The sequence below is a fragment of the Centroberyx affinis genome, unplaced genomic scaffold, assembly GCF_046629955.1.
Source record: "Centroberyx affinis isolate AG114_WGS23_722 - 3 ecotype Tasmania unplaced genomic scaffold, CSIRO-AGI_Caff_v1 ptg003235l_1, whole genome shotgun sequence".
NCBI classification, from domain to species: domain Eukaryota; kingdom Metazoa; phylum Chordata; class Actinopteri; order Beryciformes; family Berycidae; genus Centroberyx; species Centroberyx affinis.
The window spans coordinates 78,485-101,303 of record NW_027281267.1 but is presented as its reverse complement, the minus strand read 5'-3'; the positions used below and the strand labels follow the sequence as shown (position 1 = coordinate 101,303).

At 40.0% G+C, this 22,819-nt stretch overlaps 1 protein-coding gene across 1 annotated transcript; it reads right to left on the bottom strand.

The window, feature by feature from the left end:
* Positions 1 to 295: 295 nt before the first annotated feature.
* Positions 296 to 14,462, bottom strand: LOC139660181 (CMRF35-like molecule 8). Its single transcript, XM_071538259.1, has 10 exons — positions 14,388 to 14,462; positions 12,109 to 12,444; positions 11,356 to 11,520; positions 10,291 to 10,392; positions 10,096 to 10,136; positions 9,120 to 9,241; positions 2,816 to 3,039; positions 1,666 to 1,779; positions 1,496 to 1,536; positions 296 to 619 (listed from the first exon to the last, which is right to left on the bottom strand). The coding sequence occupies exons 1-10, from the start codon at positions 14,425 to 14,427 to the stop codon at positions 497 to 499; spliced, it is 1,308 nt and encodes a 435-aa protein (XP_071394360.1). The 5' UTR covers positions 14,428 to 14,462; the 3' UTR covers positions 296 to 496.
* Positions 14,463 to 22,819: the final 8,357 nt, after the last annotated feature.

Sequence of the window (22,819 nt, the reverse complement as noted above, 5' to 3'; positions counted from 1 at the left end):
TATGAATCCGAGGGCACGGTTTTGAAATCCGTGCACACAGTTTACAAATCCATTCGCATGGATTTACACCAAGTTTTTTTTTCTACCATGTGACCCCAGAGGGGCTCAGTAGTATTGAGAGAGTAACATGGGAATACAGAAAACCAGATACAGAAACAGAAAAGTAAAATATATATAATATACATATACAGGAACTATATATATATATACATATATATATGTTTTACATGAATTCTTATCTGTTTACAGGCTCACAGTTTGAGACCTGTAACATTTACACTTTTGAATGATCCCTTATGTCCCACCCCAACATCCTGTTTCAACAGGAAATACATCACATTAAGGAAGAAAGATGCTCTCAAAATGCAATTTGATTAACGTTTCTGTCTAAACCACGCCCATTTCCGAGCTAAACATTTTATAAAAATACAAAGAATTTTGTTTGTTCATCAAATACAGATACAAATACAAACTCAAGCTTCTCCACACTCCGTTACTATCTAGTCTGTGTGAGAGTAGAGTATGTTTGGTCCTGATCCATGGTGGCTGGACTGAGGCTCCGGTAGTTGGAGTCTGGCTCGGATCTGGAGGCTGGAGGACAGTTCTCATAGGTGGGAATCTGCAACAAACAATATTAAGTTCAGCAAGGTGACAAGGAATGACAGCACACCTGGAATACAGTGGTAGCCATGGAAACAGTCCTCCATTTTGCATCTATCCTACATCTGTTCTGCATTAACACTACACACTGTGAAACTGTAAAACAACAACAAAAAACAGATTTTGTTTTTTCCACAAGGACTTCATGTCTTTTCCAAAAAATTATAAAACTCAAATCAAAATTACAGTTATTATCATTTATTAACTTTCTGGCTTGTTATTTAGCAGATTATAAAATGTGTTCTTTGTTTTAAAAAGGATAATTGTGCTACTTTTACAAGTAGAACTGTAATTTTACATACAAGGACATGTCAATACAAATCCTATCGATGTTATAGCCCAGATATTTTCCTGTTATTTTGCAAATTTTGTTCGTTAAGAAAAAAGTATATAATGTTTTCTTGTTTTTTTTTTTGCAACTGTCATTCCCCTGTCAAAAAAATAAATAAAAATAAAATAAAAATAAAATGAACAAAAAAAAACAAAAAAACAGTCAACTATGGTAGTATTTATTTTATTTATCTAACCTATGCGCTGTAAAAAAGAAAAAAGAAAAAAGAAACTAGTCCAATATGGTAGTACAGCATGGGTTGCCAAATATTAACTGTAGAGTTTGCATGTTCTCCTCATGTTGCCATCAGTTTCCTCTCACATGAGAAAGGCATGCAAACATTACAGTAACAATCTTTGAATGGAAATAACATGAAAACTGGAAATTTATTTATATATTTTACCATGCTTTTGACTGTTTGTTTGTCTTTTTTACTTTTTTTTTTTACAGTGCATGGTGGAAATAAGAGAATAAACAGAGATACAAAGAGTTAAAGAAAGTCACCTCTGGGTTTCTGGTGTCTGAGTTTCCCCTGGTGTTCGAACCTGTGGAACAGACAGTACAAAGGTTTTGTTTGTGTGTGTGTGTGTGTGTGTGTGTGTGTGTGTGTGTCTATTTGACTATTTGAAGTACTGAAAGACGATAGAGATTGACAGGGTGGGAAGGTAACTGACCATCACATTCCCTGTTTGTCTTCCATTTGTAGAGCAGCAGTAGACTGACAGCCAGCAGCACAACAACAACAACAACAACAACAACAACCGCAACTCTCCTTCTGTCTCTCCCACCTGCTGGGCGAGAGATAGAAGGGGAAGAGGGGGGAGAGAGGAAGGGAGGGAGGGAGAAAGAGAGCAAGTCAGAAAGAGAGAGAGAGCATAATATTGTAAATGAGAAAAATCATCCTATTGCATGTGAATATCAAATAATTTAGTCTGATCAATATGAGCAGACGTTTCCTGACTTACTACATTCATCTAGCTTAGCTCATACTTAGAAACAATGTTAACATTTTCAACACATCCTAAACTATATGTGTAGAGACATGTTGTGTTCCTGTAAACTCCTCATGTCTAAAAAAATATGACATTTTACTTGAAATACATGTACAAAACATACTTTCATCTCTGGTTGTTGTTGTTGTTGCAAGCAGGTCATCTGGAGGAAGAGGAACTGGTTAAAGGTGAAACACATTCTAACTTTAACTAGACAGATTTTAACTTAAATGCATTAATACAAAGAACTTAGATCCAGTTATCATATCTGTCTATTGTACCTGTCTGTCTGCCTGTCTATGCAACCGTCTTGGAATCTATTATTGATTTTTTTGGTGGCATTTCCATGACAAAACTCATGAGAATAAGTGAGAAATTGCAGTTTCTGACAAGGGTGGGGAGTTTACAGTAACCAATGTAATTTATGTGCAAAACAAAAATCTATTATTCTCCTCATGCTGCACCAGTAGGCTTAAATATAAATTTCTAACCAATAAAACCATCAGATTTTTGAACAGTCCCGCCCCTCCGCACCCCTCCCATCAAATTAAATAGCCTTTCTCTCCCTGACTCATATTCCACTGGTTTAGACTTTTGAATGATCCCTCGCTGTGTTATGTCCCACTCCAACATCCTGTCTAAACAGGAAATGCATCAAATCAAGGAAGTAAAGATGCTGTTTCATGGCGTCTTTGGCTGCAAACTGAGTTCCCCCCAGTGGGATAACAAAGATTTGAATTGAATTGAATTACTTACTTATTTGTTTAGCTGTGGTTACAGTATTGAATAAGGACTCAAAGCGACTATAAGTTGTTTCTCAGTAGAAACTCACCATCTGTAACTGTAATATTAATCTTCTGGTATGAATGATATTTGTCCACGCCACACCTGTAGCTTCCTGAGTCAGACTTGGTCAGTTGTGTGATCGTCACAAAGAAGACTCCAGTCCTTGTTCCTTCAATGCGGTATCTGCCGTTCTGTTCCCTGTCTCTGCTGGTTTGAATGAGAATCTTTTTATTGTTGTTTTCCTCCTTCCAGAAGTACTTGCTGTTGCTTCTAACCTGCGAAAAGCAGCAGCATCTAACTGTGATAGTCCCTCCCTCAGTTGCCTTGTACTCGCGGGTGTCTTCAAAGAGGAGACCAGTGTTGACATCACACAGTGCTGCTGAAAAGATGAATAATGAATACTTGTGGTCAGTACCTCCTGTGCATGGTTCCTCTCAAAATTCATTACATTAGAAGAATAGGATAGAAACAAGAATAGAGCGACCAACAATTTCAACATTTTGTCAAATCAAAGAGTAACTAAACCCCAAACCCAAATCTGTGTGAAACCTGACATCTAATAATAATAATAATAATAATGATAATAATAACCTTTATTTGTTTAGCACCTTTCATAAACAACATGCAGCTCAAAGTGCTTTACATCAATAGAAGGCAGATTAAAAGATAAAATTCATATAAAAGAACAAGCAAAATGCATTGCATTAAAAACAAGACTAGGTCAAAACCTAGTATATGGCTGGACCGTGTATGAGTGTGTCACGTGCCACGGCCGACCAATGGTGTAACTAACTCCACTGTAGACTGCTAATACAGAATAATAGTCCATACATCCATACTGATCGTTCCAGCGCGTCCCGTCTCTCTCTCCACCGCTGTCGTCTCCACCGCCCACGGCCCGCATCGATCCTGCCGATCCAAGCGCCAGGCGCTCTGTTACCCGTCGGTGCCGAAAACGCTGTTCGCCGGACACCGGGGGCGCATCGTCGTCGGGACCCCGGCCGAAATCTCTGCCGGATCATCGGGAACAAATCGGCGGCCAGCTAGCGGCACCGGCCGGAACCGTGGCCCCGGGAAACTTCGGGAAGGTCGGCAATAAGCCCTCGGCGTGATGAAACCTCCATGCTTGTTTGTGTCTCTCTCTCCCCCGACAGAACAGAGGGCTTCAGGTGGACTGAGCTCGCGCATATGCATCGACATAAACGGTGATATGATATAATTGTATAGATTCTACTTTAGCTTCAGCTTACATGCATGATGTTGGTCAGCCTGCTTACTGTGTGGGAGAAACGGGCTCCTGATCTCAGCAGAGAAACTAGATGGCGGAGAAAACGAAACTTAAATTTCTGGCTCTGTGACGCTATGATGTGCCACGTGCCACGGCTGACCAATGGTGTAACTTGGTCACTCAGTCACTCAGTCACTCAGTCAGTCAGTCAGTGACAGAAATTCGCGTTTGTAGGGCTGGCCCCGCTGTTGCGGTCCAGCCAAAAATCATCCATCCCCAATGCATCCCCAATCTTCTTTTGAGTGGGGATTTGTACTTCTAACACACCAGCAGTAGACCTGAGGGCTTTTGATGGAATGTAGAACAGCAGGAATTCTGTAATGTAGGCCGGTCCTAAGCCATTAAGAGCTTTGAATACAAGTAAAAGAACTTTAAAATCAATTCTAAAGGACAGTGGGAGCTCACTGCCCTGTTTTGTGAAAGACTCGTCGGAAATCAGTGCAACAAGAACGTGCAAAATATGGCCCAACTCCAACTGCCAGTTCCTATTCATGCACACTTTGAATTGCTCTTTACAGGTTAATTATTTACCATTAAATTAGACCATTAAATTAGCAAAATAAAATGACAAAAATCACCCAAACAAATCAACCGGCGATGGACTCAGCCAATTGCCGATAGCCGATATATTCGTCCTATCGCCCAACCCTAGTACCAATCATATATTAAAACTGCAAGCAGTGATGAGCGGGCCCTCGCCTCTGTGTGCAAGTCGGGGTGTGCTGCAGTCGGGGTGTGCTGCAGCCGCGGCGTCGTTACCGGACACCGACCGGTCGACGTGGCCCACACCATGAAAATTCCATGTAAATCATGTGGCGATTGTCACATAAGGCTTACTTCCTGTCGCCAGTAGGTGGCGCAATGACTGTGACTCCCAATTGGCTTGTATATGTCCTCAGGCCTGGACTGTTGTCCAGCATGTGAAATCTGGTGCAGATCGGACAATGTACGCTCAAGTTCACACAACTTCCTGTCGCCAGTAGGTGGCGCTATGACTATAACCGAATATCGGAATGTAGATGTGTTCAGGCCAGGACCGTTATCAAACCTGTGAAGTTTGGGGCAGATTTGACCATGTACAGTGGCGTTACAACCCACTTCCTGTTTCCTCTTGCCAGTAGGTGGCACAATGACTATAACAGAATATCGGCATGTAGATGTCGTCAGGCCTGGACACTAGTCAAACGTGTGAAGTTTGGGCCAGATTTGACCATGTACAGTCACGTTACAACCCACTTCCTGTTTCATGTCACCAGTAGGTGGCGCAATGCCTATGACTCCTAATCGGCCTGTAGATGTCCTCAGGCCTGGACTCTTGTCCAGCATGTGAAATCTGGTGCAAATCGGACGATGTACACTCAAGTTATGGCAGCTTCCTGTTTAACGGCGAAACATCGAAATTCGCCGCGCCGCCATGGCAACGCCGTGTGACCAAAACTCAAGCTTTTGATAACTTTTCATCGTCGAGGGCTTTTATACACGCTGATTAAGTTTGACGTGGATCCGATCAACCGCCTAGGAGGAGTTCGTTAAAGTACGACCCCTGCAAACGCCCAAAAACGCCCAAAAAATGTTGCAATCAATTCAAAATGGCCGACTTCCTGTTGGTTTTAGGCGCATGGTACCACAGACTTTTTTTTAAGTCTGGACATGATACACGTGCCTACCAAGTTTCGTAAGTCTAGGACAAACGTACGGCGAGGGATACTCCGTTGAAATTTTGTAGGGGGCGCTATCGAGCCGTTTTGCCACGCCCATGCGCAAGACCCATAAAATATATAATTTTTCACCACTTCTGACGCGTGTGCAAAGTTTCGCAACTTTTCGAGCATGTTTAGGCCCTCAAAAGTGAACGAAAAACGAAATACAATAGGGCTTCGCACGAGGTCGTGCTCGGGCCCTAATAAAAATACCAAGCAACAGCAGTTTAATGCTCTGTCAGCAAGCACACACCTCCTGATTGTGGATTGATTGTGCAAGTGTGGGAGCAGCAAAGTTCTCTATTTTTCCACATATTCTAATATTTCTTATAATGTTGTTCAAGAACTTCTCTATTCTTGCCTCTAAGAAACCGCAACACTAAAGTCCCTTCAGAAGCCTTTCACAGGCTCTTACTAATCTTCTTTTGAGTGGGGTTTTGTACTTCTAACAACAGTCAACAGTCAACAAACACGTGAGTTAGTTTTTCAGCATCTTTCTGGGTCAGGAAGGTCCACACCTTAGCATAATTTCTAAGATGAAAGAATGCTGTTCTGGTCACCTTGTTTATATGGGAATGAAAACTTAGATCAGAATCTAAGATAACACCTAGGCTTGTTACTGCTGGTTTGATCCAGGGATTCAGGTTCCCAAGTCTTGTGGAGGTAAAAAGCATGCTACTGAAATTGCTATCTGCTATTGGCTGAGGTGATGTCATCTTCTATAGAGTACAACTCTATAGAGTACAACACTATAGAGGTTGTACTCAGATACACAGATTTGGGTTTGGTGTACTCTTTAAATTTGCTGTGTTTACTCACATTTAGTTACTCTTTAAGTACAAATGTATGAATGAAAATGTGCAACATGAATCTGTATTACAGCATTATAAAGATCGTCAGTCCTCACCAGAGAAGAGGCAGCACAACACAACATGGTGGATATTCATTCTGAACTTGATCCAGATGTAGAAATATCATTCAACTCCGCTGGAACTGCCTCTATCACTTCTTCCAGTCTCCTTCTGTTTGACGTGTCAAATAGCTGAAGAGCCTCTCTCTCTCTCCTTCTCTCTCTCTCTCTCTCTCTCTCTCTCTCTGGGTTTTAATCAGTAATGGCTTTAGCTCCGCCCACAACATGATGATGGCATGAGAAACTGGCCAGTGATGAGTGATGGAAACAAAGTGAGGGAAAGTCAGTGAATGTCTCTAGATCCAAACCCATGGCCTTGACCTGTTTAGATCGTTGGGAAAACGCTGTTTGAGTATGCTGGAGAAGAGAAGAGGGATTAAAACATCTATAAATTGTTGGTGATTCATGCCTTACCTGGTTCAAACTCTCTGTCCTCTTGTCCTCTTTGCATTGTCTGTTTTTTAATAACTCACTTTTGAGTATATTTGCAGAAGAGCTACTTGAGTAGATTTTTACTTAAGCAGCAGTAACTTTATGTAAAATTTCAGCAGTAACAGCACCTCTCCCTGATGAGGATATTTTAGTACTCTTCCACACATGGTGATGATGATGATGATGATGATGATGATCATGACAAATCATGGAGCAGAATATGATTGGTGCAATTAAAGTCTGTTGTAAGAGTGATCTAGTTTGTAGAAAACAGTCTTTTCTACTTTGCATAAAAATGGTGAGAAGCAACACAAAATTAACAGCAAATGTCACACCTCCAAACCATGCAGCTGACTGTGGCTGGGGAAAAGTGTGGGAACAATTTTGACACGTAGAACAAGTTCCTCATTCTTAAAATTTGAAATTACAACACTTAAGTTGTCAGTATCATTACAGTAATACCTCCCTCTCCTCTGGCACTGTGCCCTCTGACTTTAAAGCTCCAAAACCTTGATCCTTATCGTTACAGACCAATTTCAAATCTTCCCTTTCTCTCTGAAGTCTTGGAAAGAATAATAGCAGGACGCTGGTTACCTTTCTGTCCCTAGAATCAAGAAGAACTCTGCAGGCAGTAGAGTGTCTCCTACTGAGCTCCCTACCTCTGGAACCAACTCCCTCTTACGATTAGGGAAGCTAATTCTGTTCAAATCCAAACTCAAAACCTATTTATTCTCACTGTCATATGACCAACCATAGCACCGTCTGGCTCGGGGCCGACACGGTCTCTTCTTCTACCTTATCTTAGACAGTCTCTGCTGCTCTCTGTCTCATCTGTTTTCTTCATGGTCTCAGGCTGGTGTTGTCAGGTAGGTTAGGATATATAGAACAGGTAGGCTGTTATGTCTTGATAAAATCTGCTATTCTGTGTCTTATGCTTTATTTTGATTCCTTGTGTTGTCTTACATCAGTGGTTCTCAACGTGGGGTCCGGGGACCACCAGGGATCCTTGAGGGGGTTCCAGGGGATCGTCAGCAATTTGATGGATTGTTAAACTTCACCATTATTTAATTAACAAGATTTAACACAATTAGAGAATACAGATAGTCTTGGAATTCTGGACAAAATCGTATCTAACAATATAAATATTGTCCGATTTGGGCCCGAGAGACAAAATCTCATCAAATGGGGGCCTGTGGCCCTAATGTGGACTAAATTATGGGTCCTTGATATGAAAAAGGTTGATTACCCAGAGTTCCACAGCACACTTCCACCTTCGCAACATCACAAATATTCATCCTTTGTTAAAGTTGGCTGATGCCGAAACCCTTGTACACGCTTTTGTTTAATCAAATGGTGGTCCGTGCCCCTAATGTGGACTAAATTAGGGGTCCTTGATATGAAAAAGGTTGAGAATCACTGTCTTACATCATGTAGTTCAATTAGATTAGGTAGGCTTGTTCTCTGTAAAGGCCTTTAAGACATGCTTGTGACATAAATAAATTAAATTGACTGCAAAAAACTAGAGATTTCTGGCATTTTAGGTCACAATAAAATAAAAAAATGAAAATGAAAGTTTGAAGAAATAACTACCAAAAATTTACATTACATTTTTATTGTCTTGTTTATTATTTTTTTTGTACATATATATCAAAATCCCATTACATTTACTTCATGGAAAACAGTGTATCTTGAATGGTGACCTCATGCTGCACTAGGAGGCACCTAACTCTAACCCTAAAAAAAAAAAAAGTCCAACCAATAAAACATCACAATCTACAATTGCCTTTCTCTCCCTAACTGATCTTCCATTGGTTTACACTTTTGAATGACCCCTCCCTGCATTATGTCCCGCCCCAACATCCTGTTTCAACAGGAAATGCATCACATTAAGGAAACAAGATGCTCTGAAAATGCTGTTTCATTAACGTTTCTGTCTAAACCACGCCCATCTCCGGTTTAACACACACTCAATTCTGAGTGAAACATTTTATCCAACATGAAACATTTTATCCCCCGCTACTCTCTAGTCTGTGTGAGAGTAGAGTATGTTTGGTCCTGATCCATGGTGGCTAGACTGAGGCTCTGGTAGGTGGAGTCTGGCTCAGATCTGGAGGCTGGAGCACAGTTCTCATAGGTGACACTCTGGAAAAAACAATATTAAGTTCAGCAAGGTGACACGTCAGGACAGCACACCTGGAACACAGTGGTAGCCATGGAAACAGTCCTCCATCTTGCATCAATCCTACATCTGTTCTGCATTAATACTACACACTGTAAACAGTTTATATAATGTACATTTTAAAGGATTTCACATGTTTTTCAAAATAATAACACTTAATAAAAATTAGTTATTAACATTTATTATATTTCTTGTTATTTAATAGATTATAAAATGTGTTCTCTGTTTTAAAAAGCATACTAGTGCTAGTGATAGTGTAATAGTGGTAACACTATTAGTAGCTACGCATAATAGTGCTACTTTTGCAAGTGGAGCTGTAATTTTACATACAAGGACATGTCAATACAAATCCAACCAATGTTACCGCCCAGATATTTTGCTAAATTTCTTGTTATTAAAAAGTAAAGATAGATAAAACAAACAAAAAAAAGGTTAAAAAAACAATTAAGAGCTTGACTGCATGGGTTGCCAAATATAAACTGTAGAGTTTGCTGTTCTCCTCATGTTGGCATCAGTTTCCTCTCACATTAGAAAGGCATGCAAACATTACAGTAACAATCTATGAATGAAAATATCAGGAAAATTGGAAATGTGCAATTTTAGATGCTTTCACTGATAATGTACTTGACTGATATTTTTCAGAGAAAACACAATGATTTAATTTACCATTCTGTATTGTAATTTCACAGTACATTTGGCAACCAGTGCTGCCAAGACTTTTTTTTTTTTTTTTACATTTCTCTTTTACAGTGTTAGAAGCCATGGTTGAAACCAACAATGACAGTAAAAATAGATACGAAGAAATAAAAAAAGTCACCTCCAAGTTTCTGCTATCTGAGTTTCCCCTGGTGTTCGAACCTGTGGATAGACAGTACAAAGGTTGTTGTTTTTGTGTGTGTGTGTGTGTGTGTGTGTGTGTGTCTGTCTGTCTGTCTGTCTGTCTGTCTGTCTGTCTGTTTAAATGAGTAAGTACTGGAAGATGATAGAGATTGACAGGGTGGGAAGAACTCACCATCACTTTCCCTCTTTGTCTTCCATTTGTAGAGCAGCAGTAGACTGACAGCCAGCAGCACAACAACAACAGTCACACACACAACAAAAACCAGAAAGCCACCTGGGTGAAAGAGATTGAGGGAGAGTGGGGAAGAGGGGAGAGAGAGGGAGGGAGAAAGAGAGCAAGTCAGAAAGAGAGAGAGAGAGGCAGGGGATGAAGGGAACATCATTTAAGAAAAAACATAGATAAGAGATAAACCGGAAATCCTGGTGAGATATGAGCAGACGTTTCCTGACTTACTACATTCATCTAGTTTAGCTCATACTTAGAAATGATTTTAGAGATGTGTAGCGACATCTTGTGTTACTCTAAACTCCTCATGTCTACTTTACTCTTAGTATGTATAAAACATGTTTTAAATCATCTCGTACAATTTATTCTGTTTACTTTTATGTGCTGTGCTGAAACAGAAATTGCCTCTGAAAAATCCAGTTTCCAATTTCCTTAATTTTCTATATTTGTTTTCAACATTAAGAATATAAAACAATGTTCTTAGGCAAATAAAGGCATCATTAGATGTAGATGAGTTGGAGCTTTAAAAGATCAACAGCATTAACTGAACAAAGAGTAACATATTTTTTTGAAAATTAACAAAAACATTTGACGATGTTGACAATCATTGACGGTGTTGACTGACTGACGGTGTTGACAAACAAATGATGGCTACAACAGATTCTTCTACAAGATGTGGAAAATTTTATCAAAAAGTATTTCATCTCACATTTCATATTGTGGACAACGGGATCTCCCTTGCCTCTGTGATGATAAAGGAGTTGGATGGTCTATCTAAACATGGTGAAAGTATCAAAACACACGGTCGCCAACTAAATCCACACAATCCATATTAGAAAAGTGAGCCTCTAAACGAGCCGTTTGGACTTCTGTAACTTTGTGTTTTTTACTATTCTTTTGTATATATAATATTTAATCATCATTATAACTAGCACCATACTGCACATTTTTTTGTTTTGTTTTTTCATATTAACAATAAAACCTTTACCACACAAGAAGCCCATACTGTACCTGAAACCTGAGCAGCCGGGAGTTTCGTACTGAGAGGTGAGGAGGGAGTGGAGCTTCCTGAGCTTCCTGTTATGGAGGCTGATGTGTCTGTTGTGTCTGTTGTGTCTGTTATGACTGTTGTTGTATCAGGATAGACAGTCAAGGCTTGTATTGAACCGGTTGGAGCTGTGAACAACAAAAATGCGATGGAACTGAATACTGATATCATGAGAAGGATGAGATGCTTCTTTTCACGTAAACAGTGGTAACATCAAATATAAATAAAGAAAAATAAATGCTATGGAAATATTTAAGAAATCTTTTAAAATCAATATTAATTAAATAATAGTTATAGTTAAATGTTAATGTTCCACCAAGGATATATAGTTTTGAGAAGTAGCTAAACAATGTGGTTGGTCATTAATATTTAAATTAACTGTAATGTGTGTAGTCACAGTTTTACAGAGTTTATCAGGTATTTTACTGCAACATAACTACTATGGAGACTCTAAGAGGCCATGACATCATGAACTATTCACATTATATTAAAAAATTAATACTCTTCTAAGTGGTGATCGAAATATTCTGAGTTACAAGCCTAAACACATTGCATTGGAAATATTAATCATATTCAGTCTTAAATAAATGGGCATTTATCTATGTAAACACAAATGGAAATCTACAGCAACAAATACGATTTAGTTTGGATGTGAAAACTTTCTTCAGGCCTCCAAAAATATGCAGGAACATTTTTATGACTTGTTGGGAACTCACCATCTGTCACTGTGATATTAAACTCCTTGTATGTACGTGTGAGAAGTCTGTCCACACCACACCTGTAGCTTCCTGAGTCAGACTTGGTCAGTTGTGTGATCGTCACATAGAAGAGTCCAGTCCTCTTATCTTCAATGCTGTATCTGCCGTTCTGATCTTTGTCCTTATCGGTTTCAATGAGAATGTTTTCATTTTTGCATTCTCCCTTACAGAAGAACTTCTTGCTGTTTCCAGCCGAAGTGAACGAGCAGGCAAGTGTGATATTTTCTCCCTCCTTTGCCTCACGGTCACGAGGGTCTTCACTGAATAAACCAGTGTTGACATCACACTGCACTGCTGAAAAGATGAGTGATCAATAGTTATGATCAGTACTTACTGTAAGAGACTAGCCACTAACTGCTGCTTCACATTCACACAGTTCCACACATTCACACTGGGAGCTGCAAGTAAAACCACAGTCTTCTGCTGTTGGCCAATGAGCAGCAGCTCTGGGGCAGATGGGGGGTAAAGTGCCGTGCTAAAGGGCACTTCCTACAGAAAAGCCACATGTGAAAACCCACATATGCATTCAAAGCTTTATAATGCCCTTATAATATTGTAGTATTGTAAGTACACTATATTAATGTGTGATGAAAACTTGACGAAATTCAGAGATTTTCCTCAAGTACCTACACAGTAATATTGTGCACTTACAATACAACTTACAATACTTTTCCATAGGTTAATACACAGGTTATACACTGGAAAAAGGCCATGTGGAACAAATATTTCCATATGTAATGGCAGGTGAAAATGTGAAAATATTTTCATGTGGCAAAAAAAGCACTTTACACCTATAAAAATTGAATTGAATACAATGTGGAAAAAATAATTCACATATGAAAACCAATATGTGTCCAGAAAGCACATGTGCTTTGACTTCCCATGTGTGTTTTCCCATGGGACTGTTGTGAGGGCAGCAGTTGATGAAAATGAGTTTTCAGTCTCAGAGGTAACAAGTTTCCTCGGTCAGGTTGGTAACAGTTATTTAACGCTGCAGTGCCGCTCTTCCTCTGGAACTGCTTGGAAAATTAAAAATGTTTTCTTTCCAGCTCTTAGAAGGTGCAAAGAACAATTTAGCAAGTTAAAAGTTAAAAGTGAGTCACAGTCAGCCACAGTTTGTAATTTTGAAAAGTCATTTTGGTTGCAACTACCAACTTCCTCTTCTCTTCAAAACACTTCATCAAGCAAGTAACCATGTTTTTAAAAGATATATTTGATTATGATTAGATATCAGGGAAGCCAGCTCACTAAATATTTTTAAAAGAAAGCTAAAAACTTATCTCTTCACTTTAGCCTTTAACTAGCTCTGACTTTCCTAATACAGGCCTTAAACTTTTTTTTTTTTTTTTTTTTTGCTTGCTTCGCACTTATGCACTGCTGCACTTCTTTTAAAATGTTGTATTTTACTTGATTTTATGCATTGTATGTACTCTATTTCTTAACTTTATTTTTATTATTGTTATTCAGTGGGTTTTATTTTCCATCTTATGTTATGCTCATTCTATGTCTATTTTCATGCATGTAATTTATTTGTTGTAAAGCACTTTGAGCTGCATTTCTTGTATGAAAGGTGCTATACAAATAAAGTTTATTATTATTATTATTATTATTATTATTATTATTATTATGATTAATAGAAAAGTGAAAGAAAATAACATTTACACCTAGCAGCCACCGTGGTTTCTTCAAGTAAAGTTAGTTTCCTGTCCTATAACACTACACTATAGATTCAGTCACTCAGGGCTGCCTAGTAACAGAATACTTAAAATATATAATACTATATAATAGTATATATAATACTATACCTAAAATACCAGGTATTCTGATTAGGAGGAGGATTACATCTGTTCTACATCTTCATAAAATGTGGCACCAAAGAAAATTTGTTTTTGTATGCAAACATGACAAAATTTCTTCCTATTTGTACCTTCATACCTCAAATATGGAAAGTAGCCTAACTGAAAGTAATCAGCAATGTGGGTAATCCCTTGGATTGTGTTACTGAGAACAGTTTTGATGAGGCAGTCAGTAACTGTGATGGAACACATTTTAAAGTGATCTGCCCAACCCTGACCACAATGTAGAACTAGAGACACAGACCGACTGAAAGATAAACCAAGCAGCAGGAAGAGAGGAGTACAGGCAGATAAACAGGGAGAAACAAAGGTATTAGTAGAAAGAGACAGAAAGAAATAAAGACAGAGAGAAGGACAGAAAGACAGAGGTACTGTACTCACCGAGGAAGACGTAACAGAGCGCGATACGATGGATATTCATGTTAAACTGTTGAATCTCCAAGTCTCTGAGTCTCTTCCTACTTCACTGAAACAGGAACCAAGTATCACTTCCCTTATTGATGCAGTCACTCTCTCCTTTGACTGCATCAAGTCTCTCAATTCAATTTTTTTCAATTCAATGTGCTTTATTGGCATGAAAGTTCACAGACAATATTGCCAAAGCATCAAGATGAATATCAGTCTAGGTGTGTGTGTGTGTGTGTGTGTGTGTGTGTGTGTGTGTGTGTGTGTGTGTGTGTGAGTCAGTGCCTGGACAGAGGAACTGGGTTGCTGTGTGTTCAGCTCCTGAACCCAGAGCCTCCATCACAGAGTGAGGATCAGTAAACTATGTGAAGGAATTCATGTTTGTTGGTAACAAGGGTTACACACATTTTATATTCAGTACACAATAACATTCAAAGAGAAAAATATCAAATATGTGGGGTTTCAAGATATTGAGAGATTAAGATTATGTTAATAAAAAAAAACAAATAAAAAAAAAACAATAAATGATTAAATAAAAAAAAAAAAAAAAAAAAAAAAAGGTGTATTGGTCACTCACTGTTCCTCAGGTTGTGGCAAGTTTCTACAAACTGACCTCAGGTCTGCTGTGTTTCCCTCTCCTAGTAGAAGTCGCAGCTTTGACTGATCATCAAGCTCTCTGAAGTGGGAGACTTGGGAGCTGAACTTGTTAAAGTAGATTTCTCTGGTTGAGTTAAATTTTTCACATTTTAGGAGGAAGTGCATCTCTGTCTCGACCTCACCTGTCCAACAGTGACCACATGTTCTGTTTTCTTTTGGTTGCCATGATTTCTTATGTCTTCCTGTTTCGATTGCCAATTGGTGGTCACTGAGCCTGTACCTGGTGAGGATCTGTCTCTGCTTCCTATCTCTGACAGTAGAGAGATATTCTGCCAATTCATAATCTCTTTTTAGGGTCAGATAACATTCTAGTCTACTTTGGCTTTTAGTTTATTTTTTCCAATGTTCCAAATAGGTTTCTTTGCATTGTTTAATAATTTGGTTTACTCTGATTGGTGTTGGTAAAGCAGTGTTGGTGTGAGCCTGGTCCGGGTGTGGCTGAGGGGGGGCAGTTAGTCTCAGCACCAACTGACACAGCGGACTCTTTTCTGGGTTCAGCTCTTGGGTTCGGAGGGCTTTAGAGTGGAGTCTGTCTGGGGAACTGAATTTGAGGTGATTAAAACATTTTAGCGCTCGCTTTTGAATGTTGATTGTTAAAGGATAACGGCCTGACTCTGATCTGCATGCGTTTGTTGGTGTTTTTCTCTGTGTGTGTAGGATGTGTCTGCAGAACTCAGCATGTAGGGATTCTGTTGGATGTTTGTCCCGGCTGGTGAAGCTATTGTGCCTGAGTGGACCCCAGACTTCACTACCGTACAGCGCAATGGGCTGGATCACACTATCACTACACGAATTTGTTTGTTGGAATGTCTTTATAGAGATTTTCAAAATGGGTTCTCCAAATATCACCATTTTGAATGGGTAATGCTTGTGTTTCTTTTGTGCTCTCTCTCTCTCTCTCTCTCTCTCTCTCTCTCTATCTGGGGTTGCGCGCCAAATGTATGTATCACTCACTTCAAGTTGTGGCTCTCCAGTCAGTCATTAAAAAAGATTAGTTTAGAGCAGTGGCGTGTCCAGGCCATTTTGACTGGGGTGGCCGAGGTGGGGCACAGACTCAAGCAAGGGTGGCACTGAGTGTGGCATTTAGGAAGGATGTAGGCAGGTCCCAGGTCAGAATTCTGAATCCCGAGTCAGAATTCAGACTTTATTCTCAGAAATCTGAGATTAATTGCAGAATTTAAATACATTTTCACATGTGGCCCTAATCCTCTTCCATACAAAGCCCAGGCCAACTGTATCACTGTCAACTGTATGCATGTAAAAATAATTTATGCTACTAACATTACTTCTTGGTCTTTATCTTCAGGTGCGTGCTGCATTCTGTTTGGTCATAGTGTTTTTTTCACATTGATCCCTAATTTGGTTTTCTCTTTGCTCCCCTTGGCGTGTTTCTTGGAACTCAAGGAGCGTAGTTTTGGAAAAAGAAATGAACTGGCTTGATGGTCCCGCCTCTAACATGGCCATCAGCCAGTCATAAGTCAGGATTTTGGGGTGGCATCTAGAGTGGCCAATTAGATTTCAGGGGTGAGCCGCCCCAGAGCCACTAGGAAAACAACCCCGTGTTTTATCTGTTATATCTGTTAATGACACAATTATTTTGAAAATTGCCATATGGGCCAGAAGTCATGATTGAGTAGGATCATTTTTGGATGAGTTTATGCTATTTCAAGGGGGAAAATCCTGCTCGGTATGCCTGTAATTATAACTTCATGCTGCACCAGCCCTGCGTTCAGCCCCGACAAAGCGTAGCAAAACGTTTATTTAAACGGAAACGGTGGTGCGTTGAACATCCCGTTGTGTTACGCAAGCGTTGCAACTACGGCAGCTGAGGAGGCCATTTTTTGCGTTCTTTAAATATGTGTTTAATACTACAAAATACGCTCAATGTTACAGTCACTGCCCTTGCCTTTCAGAATAGCAGAGAACATCCCAATGGAGTGAAGGGGTTTGTGGAAACTGTGCTTCCTAATTACAGTGATCCAACATTTGCCTCATTTGCATTTCAGGATGACAAGGCAAACATTTCAGGTGAAGGATAATCCACTTCTTACCTTCGAGACTGTGTTTGGATCTATATGAGCTAATTATTTTATTATGAGGCCTATCGTTATTGCTGATCACTGTTGTTGTGATATTATATTGTAATATTTACCATTATATATTTAGAGGAGTAGAGTGGAGTAGAAACGTTTATGAAAGTGTCACTCCACAATGGTACAAACAATAGCAAAAGATACAAACATGTCTTCTAGTTAGTTCAGTTGTTGCAGACACCAAGCTGCAGCGGATGCATTTGTAAAGGACTTTTGTTGGATCCATTGTGCGCACTGCCTTTTTAATACAGCGGGGTTTATATACACGTCGCTGCTGATTGGGTAACACCTCTGACACACCCACCAGACGAGAGACAACGTACCTCAAAGCCCGTTTCACACACCGTTTAGAGGAAACATGACGTTCAACCCGGAAACCATAGCAAAGCGCTGCACACCGTTGATTGAACGTGCCCCAGGAGGCATAAATAAAAACTCCAACCAGGCCCGCCCCTCCACCCCTCCCATCAAATAAAAGTGTGTTTCTCTCCCTAACTGATCTCCCATTGGTTTACACTTTTAAATGATCCCTCCCCGCCTCATGTCCCGCCCCAACATCCTGTTTCAACAGGAAATACATACGGCCATTTCCGTGCTAAACAACAAATAGAAACGGAGTGCTGACATGCTATCTCAGCACTCCGTTACTCTCTAGTCTGTGTGACAGTAGAGTATGTTTGGTCTTGATCCATGGTGGCTGGACTGAGGCTCTGGTAGGTGGAGTCTGGCTTGGATCTGGAGGCTGGAGCACAGTTCTCATAGGTGACACTCTGCAAAAAACAATATTAAGTTCAGCAAGGTGACAAGGCAGGACAGCACACCTGAATACAGCGGTAGTCCCATGACCTTGACCTGTTTAGATTGTTGGGAAAACTCTGTTTGAGTATCCTGGAGAAGAAAAGAGGGATTAAAACATCTATAAATTGTTGGTGATTCATGCTTTACCTGGTTCAAACTCTCTGTCCTCTTGTCCTCATTGCATTGTCTGTTTTTTTAATAACTCACTTCTGAGTATATTTGCAGAAGAGCTACTTGAGTAGATTTTTTCTTAAGCAGTAGTAACTTTATGGTAATGATGATTATGATGATGATGATGATGATGATGGTGACAAATCATGGAGCAGAATATGATTGGTGCAAAAAAAGTCTGTTGTAAGAGTGATCTAGTTTGTAGAAAACAGTCTTTTCTCCTTTGCATAAAAATGGTGAGAAGCAACACAAGTTGAACAGCAAATGTCACACCTCCAAACCCTGCAGCTGACTGTGGCTGGGTAAAAGTGTGGAAACATTTTTTACGCATAGAACAAGTTCCTCATTCTTAAAATTTGAAATTACAACACTAAAGTTGTCAGTATCATTAATACCTCCCTCTCCTCTGGGGAAGAAAAGAGGGATTAAAACATCGGTAAATTGTTGGTGATTCATGCGGTACCTGGTTTTGTTTCACTTACTACCTTTACACAGGTGCATTTAAATGAGCTACTTCTTTTTTCAAAGATTTATTGTTGGCATTTTATGCTTTAATGACAGAGAGATAGTCAGGAAGGTATGGGAGAGAGAGAGGGGAGGACATGCAGCAAATGACCATTGGCTGGATTCGAGCCCGGGTTGCTGCAGGACAGACTGAGCCTTATGGTACACGCTCTACTCAGTGATCCACCGGGGCCTAAAGAAGCTGCTTTTTATGTTTTCTTGAGTAGATTTGTACTCAAGCAGCAGTAACTTTACTTCTACAAAAGTAAAATTTCAGCAAAGTAACAGCACTTCTCAGTGAGTGGGATATTTTGGTATTCTTCCTCTCATGGTGATGATGATGATGATGATGATGATGATGACAAATCATAGAGTAGAGTGTGCATTTCTTTCAAACAGGGCACACCAGGGACTCTGTTGCGGCTGAGCGCTAGTGGATCCAGGCTGGGCATTGCTCCATTCTTGTCCCGGGTATGCCCCGATGGTTTTATGTTAATACTGTCATGTCATGTGTGGTTGTGTTTTAAGTTCTCTCTTTACGCCCGCAGGATTGTAGGAAGGGAATCGGAGAGATTGACCCAGTTGGCACAAGCGTTGCATTCAGCAAGTATGTGCTCTGGGTGCTCCCTTTTTTTTTTAAATTTATCTTATGTTAAACATTTTTTATTGTAATGTTGCTTTTGTTTTCTTTTCAGTCCAGACGGGCAGATGAATGGGAGAGTGCGGGGCTATCAGCCACTGTTTCCTATAGGGTTTTTCTTTTATTTGAATAGTGTTTCGTTTACGCTGTTTGCCGTGGAGTAGTTGGCCAGTGTTGATAACCGTGCCATCCAAGACATCGTCATGTGTAGCAGTGCCAGTTTCGATGTTGTTTCGTCTTAACATTTTGTCAGTGTGCTCCTCTTTAGCCGGCTACCGATACACAGCTGGGCAGGCGCGTCCTGGCCCTGGGTGGGTTGTCGGGTGGTGGCTCCCATCCCCGCTGCAGCTACCGGCGTGGGGTGCTGGTGGAGGAAGGGAAACTCATTTCCCACCCCAGGTGATATAGTGATAAGATATAATTGTGCACATGGTTTGGTTTGTAGTGGTAAAGGAACTGCATGTTTCCTCATTTAGAGTGATTTGGCTTTGCATGCTGGCTTGCGGTGCTGTGTCTCTTTCTCCCCTTTGCTCTTACCAGGCGCTTCGTCTGGGGGCTGCGGCGGAGCGTGGAAGCAGGAACAGGAATGATTATTGTATTCTTGTGTTTTTAAAGATTAACTTGTAAACTATATTTCTGTATTAAAATGTATTTTATTTTGATATGATTCATTCCTCACTTGGTGATTTTGTAAGAACCAAAGTAACTAACCTACCAGTAATCAGGTCGAGCTCCTTCCGCTCAATAAACAGAAGGTGGCGTTGTCAAAGTAGAAAACATTGGTCTACCCTAAAGTAACGTCACTACACATATGTAAAAATTCCAAGCAACAGCAGTTTAATGCTCTGTCAACAAGCGCGCACACCTGATTGTGGATTGATTGTGCAAATGTGGGAGCAGAAAAGTTCTCAATTTTTCCATATATTCTCATATTTCTTATAATGTTGTTCCACAACTTCTCTATTCTTAAAATGCCTCTAAGAAACCGCAACACTAAAGTCCGTTCAGAAGCCTTTCACAGGCTGTTACTGTAAACAAGAATGTGTTCATACTTCGATTAAAATCCTTATTACTAAGTGATCCGGGAAAAATAAAACTCTCTTCTCACTCTGAGATGCTTCACATCTCAGAGTTTTATGTATTTATGTATCTATGTATGAATCTGTTTATCTTGGAATTTATCTTTGATTTATTTAGTTATGTAGCTATTTGTTTGATCGAATCTACAGAGTTTCATAAGGATTCAAAATAACTTCCAGGACCTGGGAAATTTACAATCTACACTGAAATGTTTGCAGAATGCAGAATGATTTCTCTCTCTCTCTCTCTCTCTCTCTCTCTCTCTCTCTCTCTCTCTCTCTTTCTCTCCCTCTCTCTGGGTTTTAATCAGTAATGGCTTTAGCTCTGCCCACAACATGATGACCGCATGAAAAACTGGCCAGCGATGAGTGATGGAAACAAAGTGAAGGAAAGTCAGTGAATGTCTCCAGATCCAAACCCATGGCCTTGACCTGTTCAGATTGTTGGGAAAACTCTGTTTGAGTATGCTGGAGAAGAAAAGAGGGATTAAAACATCTGTGAACTGTTGGTGATTCATGCTTTACCTGGATTTGAACACAGGTTGCTGCAGGACAGACTGAGCCTTATGGTACACGCTCTACTCAGTGAGCCACCGGGGCCTAAAGAAGCTGCTTTTTATGTTTTAAAAGTAGGAGTAGGATATTTTGGTATTCTTCCTCTCATGGTGATGATGATGATGATGATGATGATGATGATGATGATGATGATGATGATGACAAATCATAGAGTAGAGTATGATTGGTGCACAAATCATATGTGGTGCCCTAGCCCAACCAGTAGAGGTCCAATTGGCTCCCTTATGCCATACTCAAGCAGCAGTAACTTTACTTCTACAAAAGTAAAATTTCAGCAAAGTAACAGCACTTCTCAGTGAGTAGGATATTTTGGTATTTTTCCTCTCATGGTGATGATGATGATGATGATGATGATGATGATGATGATGACAGGCAGAACAGCAGTCCCTCCCTCTGTGGTTGTGAGTTTGAAATTCATCTGAAAACTCAGCTCTCCACATCGTCCTCTCAATCCATGAATCACAACCTCCTCATCTCATTACATCACATCACATCCTCCTTATTCTTCCTCTTTCTCTTGAATAGAACTTCATTATCCCACAGGGAAATTTGTGTTGCTGTAGTAGGCATTGGCATACGTATACAACATGACACAAAGGATCAAGACATGGACATTCAAGACATGACATGTAAACATTATGAGTCCTTGTTTAGAAAGCTGATGCAGGTTGGGATAAATGATTTTGTGCCGGGTTTGTTTTACTACGGAAGCCAAGAACGGCCGTGCTTGCAATTATTTTTTTTAATGCCGTTATCTCGAGATCACGAGTTAATTATCTTGTGATCTCGAGAAAACAAGCTTTGTTATCTCGAGATAACGAGATGATCAACCTGTTATCACGAGAAAACAAAATGTCATTTCCTCTTATTACTTATAATGTTTATCAGAGATCAGGAGTGCCATGCCAGCATGCATAGATGGCGTCTTGACAACTGTAGCAACTGATTTAAACTGAAAATCATAACTGCAGCAAACAAAACTACACATTTATGCTTTGACTTCCTGTTCAGTTATGAATCCTCCCCGACAGTCATGACAGTGATCTTGAAGGCTGAAATCAGGTGTGATCAAATGAACCAGACACTCATTTTGAGAGTTCTCCATAATTATCCCGTTATCTCGAGAAATCGGCCTTTTGTTTTCTCGAGATAAAGAGATAAATTAACCCGTTATCTCGAGAAAACGAGCTTTGTTATCTCGAGATAACGAAATAATTAAGTCGTGATCTCGAGATAACGGCATTAAAAAAAATAATTGCAAGCACGGCCGTTCTCGGCTTCCGTAGTTTTACAGAGGAGACTGTTGAACCTTCAGCCAGAGGGAAACCGTTCGTATTTAGGTTAGGTTAGGTTTAGTGGGTGAGTGACGTTCTGTATGATTTGTTTGGTCTTGCGGATGATCCTGATTTTGTAGAGAGATGTTATGTTTTGGCAGATGGTGCCGCAGACCTTTACTTGCTATCTTGACTATTTTGTTAATTTTATTGGAGTTAGATATAGAGAGTGTACCTTGAGTCCTAACACTTCTCTGTGAGCAGAGGGTTTGTGGTTTAAGCCAGGCAGAGGGACCGGGCTGTCACTGACCACTGACCAGTGTGTGTGAGTGTGTGTGAGAGTGTGTGTGAGTGTGCGTGTGTGTTGTAACGGTCGCAAATATGCCTACTATGCTTTTGGAACATTGTTTGGTTGCAGTAACAGATTAAGTCACTGAGTGGCACTCCTTGTTTTTACTGAGACTGAGTTACAGCAACAGGTTGAGTACTACTCCCAGTCTATGTCCCAATGAGTAGCTTGTCTCCTCAGTAACAATTTGGTACGTGTTAAACTATATCAGTCTACATGTATGTTGAGAGATTATAGTGCCGTAGAGACCAGGCATTGTATGGTTGA